Source organism: Andrographis paniculata, unplaced genomic scaffold (assembly GCF_009805555.1).
Source record: "Andrographis paniculata isolate CXL003 unplaced genomic scaffold, ASM980555v1 Contig56END, whole genome shotgun sequence".
Classification (NCBI taxonomy): Eukaryota; Viridiplantae; Streptophyta; class Magnoliopsida; order Lamiales; family Acanthaceae; genus Andrographis; species Andrographis paniculata.
In genome coordinates this window covers 1,989,669-2,000,187 of record NW_026137591.1, presented here as the reverse complement: position 1 = coordinate 2,000,187, position 10,519 = coordinate 1,989,669, and the positions used below count along the sequence as shown (strand labels likewise).

Sequence of the window (10,519 nt, the reverse complement as noted above, 5' to 3'; positions counted from 1 at the left end):
GATCAGTCGCTACTTGATCGCCAGAGGTTGGAGAACGCCGTTTCGCTTGAAGATAGAAGAAGTAGGGTTTAAAATCGGGGTTATGGGAGTTATGGGGGGTTTTCCTGCCTCAACGCCTGTTAAATCGTGAGTAACTGTCTTTTTTCACTATTTTAAAATTCGCTAAAAAAGGCACGCAATATTTAAATAGAAGTATATAAAGTTATAATGGGGTAGAGCGGAAAGTAATGTAGATATATATTACAACATTAGAAGTATTGATTAATCTATTTCGAGTACTTGTTGCGTATATATATACTGGTGATTGAGAAAAAAATACAAATTGTGGAGCTATAATAAACCTAATCCATAAAGTAAGTAGGTACTACAGTCTAATTAATTCTTAATAGGGACTGAATTACAAATTGATTTCACTGACGGAATTTTAGTCCAACTCTCCCTAAAAATAACATGTCCCAAAATTACTTTTTGTGTGTCAAATGTCAATGGCCTCATATGTGATTTGAATGTTTTGTAGGGGTTAATTTTTAATTTTTTAAATTTATACTATTTTGTTGATTTTTTAATTTCCCCAATTTTATCTTTTTAACTGGAGCCCCACTTTCCCTTCGTTTACTTTTATCAGCCCTTCCCGAAGAAGACACACCCATAATTTTCAAGGGTTTTTCAATCCGATTCAATGCGGAATTCGTCGCTTACGTGTTGAAAGCTCTCTGCGCCGCGTCTATGCTGTATGTATAATTGCGAGCTCACTTGGTTCGGATTGAATTTTGATTTTTGTTCTTATGCTTACCCTTTCGTGTGTTTACTTTCAGGGATTCCCCCATAGAATAATTTTTGTTTATTTTCAGCGAGTTCTGTCAATGGAAGTGGTTCGAGTTGTGGGTAAGACTTTTTCTGTTGTTTCGACAAAAATCAAATCTGCATTCGCTTTCCTCTAATTTATGTTCTCTTGTTTTCCAGTCTTGGGAACCCATTTTTTGAAAGGAAGTCTTGTCGGAGTGATTTAAAAAGAAAAAAAAATCATTTATTGGAGAAAGAGTTTTGTTTGTTTGTTTGTTGTTTTTTAATTTTTGGCCTTGCCCAGGTTTCTATATTAATATCTGAATGTTGTTATTTGATAGGCTTCCCTTGAGTTGGATTCGAATTGGGGAGTTCAAGAAGGTACAAGGTTTATTTTCTGGAACAAAGTAATCCATCTGTGTGTAAATTTTTATAAAGCTTTAGATGTATATATATCTGTATAAAACCATGGAATTTTGGAATCAAGAATTTTTTTTTTTCAGTAAAGTTATAAATTGGGTATTATTGGTTTATTTATTGACCAGAAACCATTACTGTTGGTAGATACTAATAACAGGTAGTGTTACATAACAACTGTAATATATTATCAAAGCTCGATGGAAACTGTTTAAAGGAGAAAAGTAGTGGTTGAAAGGGACTTGTGTTGTAAAACTGTGGTGGGACAACATCGTTGGAAAGTTTAGTAGGAGGAGGATGATTTTTATAGAATTAAAAGAGATGCTATAATTGGAAAAAAAAGAAGGGGAAAAACAAGGGAAGAAGAGGAATAGGAAACCCTGCGTTAGGGCCTTACACTTGTATTTGTACTGTGAAAGTGTTTGCTAGAACATCTTTTTACTTTTAGTTAAAATCACAATTAAAAGTTAAAGGTTTAGGTTAATTAGTAGTTGAAATTCGAAGTATTTGCAAATGAAGTTATACTCTAAAATGTTAACTGATTGTGTGTGTTTAAAAGGAAAGTGTTTTCATAACTAATTTCTGATTTTAACTACTACCCATTGCTGTTGGTAAATCAATATTAGAAGTTAGATCATAGTTATAAGTAGTTTTAAAATATATTTAAGGCTGGATGTGTGTTCTTTTTGTGTTTTTGTTTTTATTGTTTTTTTAGATGAAATAGTTATTGAATATGATATTTTGTATGAAAAATGAATATGTTTTTTTTTTTGGGAACGGTGAGATTCCATAGTAGAGATTTGAAAAGAAGAGAGACAAAATAATGAAAAAACTCAAAGAGAACAACACGTCTTTGTTAAGAAGTTCCAATGTCAGCTATTGTAATATTAAAGCAGTTTTGTGTTAGTTCCTCTTCCCAATTTCATATATCATCTACTTGAGATTTTAATTGTTGGCGCTGGTTGTTTTGTTTACTTTTGGACATTTCCGTTCTCAACTCATTCTCTACTGAGCCATTGCTTTATAATGTGCATACATATCAGATGCCTATAGTTTATTTTACTAATACGCATTGATATTTTCATCATTTTTTGCGTGTGATTGCACTTTCTGATGTGACCACTAGTAATTCTAAAGCAATGAAATATCCATTATCAATCAATCGATCTTCTGTAACTTTCAAGTAAACCTTAGTTACATTATGTTGATGAAGCATTAGTAGCTAAAAAAAATGTCAACTTGAACTCAAATTATCATTACCCAACTACTGGCATTCATGTGAACTACTAGAGTCTCCTTTTAAAATAAGGCTAACAATGTTGCACTCTCTAAGGCTAACAATGTTGGGTCATTGAATTTAACTGGAGTCTCCTGTCAGCCAAGAATTAATCAATATCCTGCTAGAAAAGTGGAATGATACTATCATTACTGATGTTGCTACTTTGAAACAGTGTTGTGGTCCTTGTGCACGCACTGATATGGCATTTTTTGCATCGTAATTTGATCATATATTAAGAAATTGATAGTAGTTTGTTCTGGATCACTGCATGTGATATATGCATAGAACACTTATAAGACATTTAGCTTGCCCCTTGCCCCATTTTGATTATCATTATGTTCTACTTCGGCTATTAATATGAAACACGTATTTTGTGGAAATATTAAAGTGCCAGATGGGTGATCCTGCTTGCCTTTCCATTGCATGTTATTTTTCCTGGCAATATTAAAGTATGTGATTCTAATGAATTGGAGGAGGATGAGTTGATGATCGGTAAGTTCATTAATATTTAGGAAAAAGTTTGATTCTCTAGTTAGTTCTAAAATGGACAACTCCAACCCAAATTGGTCCTTTTGAAGATGTGTCGTTTTTTTTTCTTCGTTAAAAAGTTTTTATATACCTCTGGTTCTTCTTACTAAATTTATATGCTAGATGCGTCATCAATTAATTGATTATATCTTCATAACTTATATATTGCTTCCCTTTTGTTCCCTTATTAATTCTTGTCGAGTTTTGACTGGTTAACTGCTTCTTGCTGTCTGCCTAGAAACATTATATTCTGTATCTTGGTATTTTTAGTGTTGATTATTACATTTTTGAAGGGATACAATCTCTAACCAGCTACTGTACTAAATTTTGCTTTTCTTGTATCTCTCACGTTTTTGGGGCTTAACTATTTATATATCCTTGCAGGCTACCTTAGGCACAACAAATTCCTCCTCAAAAGTAGCAATGGGTGACGAAGCTTTCAATGAGAGTATACTGACAGAAAAGCTATCTAAACTCAACAGTTCTCAGCAAAGTATAGAATGTATCTTTCTTCTAGCCCTTTCAACATTCTATATGTCTTAATCATTAGACTTTTTACTGATTGATTGGCTTAGAACTGAATGGTGTGCTTGTTACCATTATTCTCCAAAGGAGTCTAATTTGGGGGATTACTTTTGTCTATCATCAGTCACGTTGATGTTGCAATATATTTCTCCTTAATATTTTTTTACTTAATCATCTGTCAGCTTTATCACGTTGGTGTGTCTCTCACCGCAAAAAGGCCAAACAAGTTGTTGAAACATGGGAGACACTATTTAACTCTGCACCTCGGGGGCAACAAATATCCCTGTTATACTTGGCCAATGACATCCTGCAAAATAGCAGGCGAAAAGGCAGTGAATTTGTCAATGAATTCTGGAAGGTTCTTCCTACGGCACTGAAGCATGTTTATGATAGTGGTGAAGAAAATTACAGAAAAGTTGCCAACAGGCTGGTAATTTACTTTAATTATCATTCATTGAGCTTTTTCTTCTGTGATTGTTCTTGCAGTACTGGGACTCCTAAACTCTGTCAGAAGTTTAATTCTACTCCTTTTTCTTGTTGATGTTCATTTGCTTGCCTTTGGACAATGGTGTCACTTGTCTTTTTATTTCAACTCATAGGCCTGGCTCTCTTGGATTTTTGGGGTTATGTAAATGAATAGTCTTTGCTTTGATTGTAAATGTGTGGGCGTGTGGTGCTAATATTACAAGAAATGGCTTTGGAAAGTTTGTGTTCTTTTTTCTTTTTCTTTTTTAAGCACATTTTAACCAACTATTTTCGTCTAAGTGGCTAATCCTGTAAGCAGCAATAAGCCTCAGTGTGCCTATGCCATAAACAGAACAAGAGTGAGCTGCAGTGTTCAAGAACAATTCACATTAACAGTAGAAGTGTGATGATTGGGTGCATGTATTGTGATTGGCATTAAGAACGTGAAATTCGTCACTTGATTTGATTAATTTGGGGTTGTGAGATAATGTCTTTATTAGATTCATAGTAATTAATGTTCCTGATTATAAAATAATTGGATGGTCTATTCTCTAAAGGGCTCATAATTAGGTTTTAGGATTTTATAGAGTATACGTTAAACTTGTGATTAAAAATGCCTTATTGATTTAATATATTGTTTTGCTTTTTTATTTGTGTTTATGTATGTGAGTGAATTCTTTGGAGCGAAATCGCTGCAGATGAGTTAGATACCATATTCTAGTTGATTATCTTAGCACATGGTTCAATTTTGTTATGCGTGCACAAATACGTACGTACATATACAAGCACTGCCTCCCTATATATGTCTCGTAGCTTATTCAAGCTTGTCTGTTCTGTAGTTCTCAAATCCTGCTTAGAATGCTTTGATTTCAGGAGCTTCAGTAACTAATATTTCTCATGTTTTTGGGTTTCTCTAGTGTGTCACTTATACATGATCTTTAAAACTTTGTTTAAGTTTAGTTAAAACTTTGCTCTATCCTGCTGTTCATCTTCTTGATCTTTAGTTGCCACTGTTTGCCACTTTTCCAATTTGATGGAGTCTCTATCCCAGGTTGATATTTGGCTAGAAAGAAAAGTTTTTGGTTCTAGGGGCCAAAATCTCAAGAATGTAATGCTGGGTCAGAATCCACCTCCTCCCAAAAACTCTCCGACTAAGAATCCTTCATCTTCTATCAATGGAAAGAATGCGAATCCCATCAAGCTTCTGAAGAGAGATAACAACTCTTTGAGAATTGTAAGTACATTCTTTATACTGGAATTCTATTTAGCATTATATTTCCATCCTGTTGCTTTGATTTATTATTATTAATAATGGTTTCGTCGATTCCAGAAACTAGCTGTAGGAGGCTTGCCAGAAAAGATTTTATCTGCTTTCCATTTGGTGCACGATGAGATTGCCGATGAGGAAGTGACCTTAGAAAAATGTAGAACTGCTGTTTCTTGTGTACAAGAAATTGAGAAAGAATTTGCAATTCAAGGTTTGATTTGAGCTAGTTCTGTATAGAACTTATTTCAAGTTGGTACTGATAATCTCTTGTTGTATATTGCTCCCAGTATTTTGCTCTTATTTGATAATGTTATGAATCCTTTACAATGTTCTTCGACTTCTTGAAGCAGTTTTTAATTAAATCTCAGGAAGCCAGCTGGGACCTGATGCTGTAGATAACATACATCAACAGGAGAACACACTTGAGCAATGCATTAGCCAACTCGAAAAATTTGAGGGAAATAGAGCTGCTTTGGCTTCCCAGCTTAGAGAAGCAATTCAAGATCAAGTAATTTTATTTTAATCTTTACATATCCTTTTCTCAGTAGTAGCTGCTGCACCTTTTAATTGTTTGTCATCTAGGGTGTGTTTGTTTGGGGGTTCGGCTTTTGAGTTTGGGTTTTAAATAGTAAAAAATTTGAATTTAAATAATTGTTTGTTGAGATATAAATAGTTGATGTAATATTTTGAATTTAAATATTTTTTTAGTAAAATATAAAAAAGTAAAGAATAGATGTTTGATTTGATTTTTTTTTTTGTAAAGAAATATTATGAATTGTAAAAATTCTTCAAAACCCCCAACCAAAAATTTTTACTCCTTCTGTCCCACTTCAAAATACTCCTTTAGATTTTTGTTGTAGATTCAAGTATTTTATGTGGAAGATAGTTTGACATTTTTCCCATTGTATAAATTAATTGTATGGATAATAATATCTTTATAATTGATATAAAAGTTGTATTATAGTAGTAGTTTGTGATCATGTATTACATTCAAAATAGGTAAAAAAGTATTTTCAGTTGAAGGAAGTATGTTTATTAGTGTATCATAGTTCTGTTAAAGAATACGAATATTTCGGAATTTGTAGAAGCACATAGAATTTGTTTTAAGCAAAGAACAACAACAGGCGATATATTTTTCGTCACGGAGCCATTAACAATCATGACTTTGCAGGAATCAAAGCTGGAGCTGATTCAGAGCGAGTTACTTGTAAGATCAAACAAATTTGTGCCCCTACTTTTCAAGTTCTTTCGTCGCTTCACCTTCTGCTTTATATAATTGATTCGACTCGCAGGTTGCTCAAGGTCAGATCGAACGAGCAGCTAATGTCCGAATCAAGCTAACATCAACCTTCTCGGCTCCATCCACAAACCAAGTACTACCCGAGCCAACCTTCCCTCCACCTGCCCAGCCACCGACCAATCCTGCAGCGCGCACATTGTCGACAACAACACTAAATCCCTCAATTTCCGACGAGGAGAGCAAGAGGGCCGTGGCAGCCGCAGTTGCTGCCAAACTTACAGCGTCAACATCCTCTGCCGAGATGCTCACATCCGTCCTATCCTCCCTTGTCGCCGAAGAGGTCGCATCAATGAGCAACAGCAGCTTCAAAAGGCCCAAGCTAGAGAAGCCTGCGCCATTTTCCGACACAAGAACTTCAGATGGATCGGCAAATTCCAACTACTTCCCGACAACTCAACAAGCAGCGGCGCAGTCGAGCACACAGGCACTCTCCCAGATGAACCAGCTACAGGCGCCGTTTGTCCTGCCTCCGCCCCTACCCCTCGGTGCGCCTTCTTCCTCCTCGCCTGCAACTCAGTTCCCGTATGGCTATGCTGCCGGAAACTTACCTCCTCCGCCACTGTTATACCGGCCTCCGCCTCAGCAGTACAACCCTGTGGGGATTGGATTTTACGGGCAAAACCATCAGGCCCCGGTGCAGCGACAGTGAAATGGATGGATCTTGTGTTGTAACATGACGACAAGAAGTTAAAAAGTATAGTATAGTATAGATAAGAGTGATAGAGAGTAGGCTTTAGATGGACTTTTTTGTAGCAGAATGAATATGTAACCAACATCTTCTTGCATTGCATTGCAGCTCCAGCCTTGAAGGCTTTTCGCATACTTTTATGTCTCAATTACCTATGCCTTGCTTCCATTTCATCTCTTTTTTTTCGATTAGTTGAAAATATTGAATTTGAAAAATATTTATATTTTTAGGTTGTGTTTACTCTAAAATATATTAGTATTATTTTTGGTTTGATTTGAGAAAATTTAGTTTTGACATTGTATTTAAATAATGTCCACGTGTATCTTTAGGATGGGTTTGGGGAAAATTGATTTGGTTTGCCATTACAATAATAATGTGTCGATAAGAGAAATAAATGTATTTTGTCAAACAAAATATTTGTGGGGACATGTTTGAAAAAAATATATATAAATGAATTGTCCAAAGAAAATATTTGTGTGGAGATGTTTGAAAAAATTATATAAATGAATTTAAATAATAAATAAGAATTAATATTTCTGATGAAAACATATATCTTTTATAGTAAAATTTGTATAAATTTTTAATTAATAGCAAAGTTAACTTATTTTTAGATGACTGAACGGCATTGCCCTTCTTCACTCACGCGATATTGCTGGATCGGGCTTTCGCCCATTGTCCAAGATTAGGTCATGAAAGAAGTAATAATTATTTTATTGATTTTTATTTTTAAAAAATAATAATTAAATGCTGAAATTGAACTATTTAAATAAATAAGGGATTAAAAATAGTTATTTGAAAATACAGGGGACTAAAATTAACACATAAATGAATAAAAAGATATAAAAATAAAATTTATTGTTATATTATAGTTAAATTTTATTAACATATTTGATTGTATACGGAACCTTTAGATTTGAAAATAAAAAATTATATTAAGATATATATTTTTTATATCACACAAATTTATTTTTTACATTCAAAAAATAATAACAAAATATTAGAACGAATGTAATATTTCAATTATAAATATAAAATAAAAAATAAAATAAAAAACCAATTGAACATAATTATTAATAAATTCCTATATTCAAAAATTCACCATCTCCAAATCAGACCTAAACGAATAAATCTCATCACCCCTGCTCAGCCCATTTTTCAACTTGACCCTGACTAAACTACCGTCTTTAATTTTATAAATAAATACTTCATAAACCCCTTGCAATAATATAAATCCCGAGTTATAAAAACCGGCCGGGTTCGGCCACATCACCTTCTCTCGAACTGGTCCAATATCCACGACCACGTGCTTTTTCCACTCGTTTTCAATCCCGTTCGACGTCTCCAATAGCCATAATTCGATCGTACTTTCATCGGTCATGCAACTCAGTCCGAGTCTCCCTTGGTAGTCGACGAGCTGTTTGTGAGTGTATTTACGATACCCCTTTGACATGAGCTCGGGTAAATGAAATGTACTGAAGCTTTCAGTTGGATCGTGAAAGGCCACAACGTTGTTGTCATACGTTAACCAATGATATGAACATTTGACAAAAATCGACGCCACCCGATCCAATATGAATTCTTCATCTGGTAAGAATAGGGTTTCGGTTTCCCGCCATCTCCATGTGTTTGAGTCGAATATTTCGCAGTAATATTCGTATAATTCTGAAAATCTATATATAAAAAATATAAATAGATTAATTTACCACAAAAATTAATCAAATTTTTATTAGAGTATATCTGTATTTTAATTTAAAATTTTATTATTTCTATTTTGTCATTTACATAAATACAAATATCATAAAGTTATTTGCAAAATACAAAGAATAAATATATCAAAATATTCTTATACTCTTCTAGTTACTAATAAAATATTACTTATTAATTTATTACAAAAAAATTGATAGATTAGCCTAGTTTCTTTGTAATTTCACAAAGAAATTATAAATGAATAAGAAAAATTTATCAGACAAAATGAAGGTTAAAAAATAATTTTAGTTTCAAAACAACAAATCAAATACTTATTCGTATTATATATAAAAAAAAAAAACTATTATTTCACAAAAAAAAACAAAAAAAAACCTCCCCCCTAAATCTTTTCCTATAAATCATAATTTAAGTTTTAAGTTAAATTTTTAAGTTGGATAGAATTTGAACTCAATTTCAAACCATGTGTTACAATAATTTCAAATCTCAAATCTAAATCCAAATCCAAACCTTAAAAGAAAAAGATAAATAGTAAAAGAAACTTATTTATGGATACTTTTGCATTCGAAATATAACATAAAAAATACTTATTTAATTAAGTAAAATATTATTATTTTAAAAAACTCAATTTCAAACTACACGTAACAATAATTTTTAAATTCTAAATCCAAATCCAAACCTTAAAAAATAAATAGTAAAAGAAGCTTACTTTGCAAAACCTTTCTTTGAAATTCGAATAACCTTGAACCTTAAAGGATTCGACTCGAAAACCCTTATCGCAACTCCGACAGTCCAATGTCGGAGCTTAGGATTAGGCAACGATCGCCATTGCTCCGTGGCCGGCTTACAGACGTAATACCTATATTGTCTGCATGTTCTTTTTATGCAGCATAAAATGCCCTGATTGCACGACGCCAATATTTTCATGTCTCGAGGTAGACAAGAAATACGATCCGACGGCGATGAATGATCAATGGATGTGAACATGGAGAGGTAATCCAACGGTCGGATGTCTTGGAGAAAGAATCCCGATAAATTTTTGGTCCTTTCGCAATACGTCGGCAGAAATATTGAGTCTTCAATGATGTCTTCTTTCCATGTCTTGGCGACACATTTGCATGTATCTAAAGTTCGCAATGAAGTTCGAGTCAAGATTTCGAAAACGACGTCGTCTGGAATATCATGCGGAATGTTGTTGTCCGCAGGAGCTGCCATTGGTATTGTTGGAGAGGATGGAGAAGAAGAATAATTAAAGCCTCAGGATGGAGAAGAAGAATAATTAAAGCCTGAATTTAGGGATTGTGAAATGAATGGAGAATGAATCATTATAAGGATGGGTATATATATATATATAAAAGGGAATTTGGAAGAATTTTATTTTTTTTTACAAAGATTTGGAAAAGTATTTGATTTAAATATGAAACTTTTAATGTTGATATTATTATTATTATTATGGAATGTTTAGGATTTGTTTGGTTTAAGGGTGGAATTTTAAATTTGAATTTGAATTTAAATTATAATTTAATGTAATTTCATGTGTAAGATAAAATAATAATTTTTTTA

At 33.2% G+C, this 10,519-nt stretch overlaps 2 protein-coding genes across 5 annotated transcripts; one reads left to right on the top strand and one right to left on the bottom strand.

Annotated features, from left to right (window-relative positions):
- The first annotated feature begins 602 nt into the window (after positions 1–602).
- Positions 603–7,418, top strand: LOC127256686 (uncharacterized). Of its 4 annotated transcripts, none has more exons than XM_051282817.1 (10): positions 603–731; positions 816–885; positions 1,125–1,164; positions 3,392–3,500; positions 3,715–3,962; positions 5,049–5,231; positions 5,328–5,475; positions 5,633–5,772; positions 6,436–6,471; positions 6,557–7,418. In XM_051282817.1, exons 4-10 carry the CDS (start codon positions 3,431–3,433, stop codon positions 7,211–7,213), a joined length of 1,482 nt encoding a protein of 493 aa, XP_051138774.1. In that variant the 5' UTR covers positions 603–731; positions 816–885; positions 1,125–1,164; positions 3,392–3,430; the 3' UTR covers positions 7,214–7,418. The 4 variants fall into 4 exon arrangements, with proteins under 4 accessions (XP_051138774.1, XP_051138773.1, XP_051138772.1 ...); XM_051282816.1 differs by having other exon boundaries at positions 1,125–1,190; positions 3,392–3,509; positions 6,557–7,417; XM_051282815.1 differs by having other exon boundaries at positions 3,392–3,509; positions 6,557–7,416.
- Positions 7,419–8,339: 921 nt separating this feature from the next.
- LOC127256619 (putative F-box protein At1g19160) lies at positions 8,340–10,171 on the bottom strand. Its single transcript, XM_051282729.1, has 2 exons — positions 9,666–10,171; positions 8,340–8,922 (listed from the first exon to the last, which is right to left on the bottom strand). Exons 1-2 carry the CDS (start codon positions 10,169–10,171, stop codon positions 8,340–8,342), a joined length of 1,089 nt encoding a protein of 362 aa, XP_051138686.1.
- Positions 10,172–10,519: the final 348 nt, after the last annotated feature.

Coding starts and splice junctions, on each gene's coding strand:
- LOC127256686 (XM_051282816.1), top strand. CDS start 3,431: ATGGGTGACGAAGCTTTCAATGAGAGTATACTGACAGAAAAGCTATCT. Junction 3,510..3,714: donor TTCTCAGCAAAGTATAGAAT/GTATCTTTCTTC, acceptor ATCATCTGTCAG/CTTTATCACGTTGGTGTGTC. Junction 5,232..5,327: donor ATAACAACTCTTTGAGAATT/GTAAGTACATTC, acceptor CGTCGATTCCAG/AAACTAGCTGTAGGAGGCTT.
- LOC127256619 (XM_051282729.1), bottom strand. CDS start 10,171: ATGGCAGCTCCTGCGGACAACAACATTCCGCATGATATTCCAGACGAC. Junction 8,923..9,665: donor TCAAAGAAAGGTTTTGCAAA/GTAAGCTTCTTT, acceptor TTTTATATATAG/ATTTTCAGAATTATACGAAT.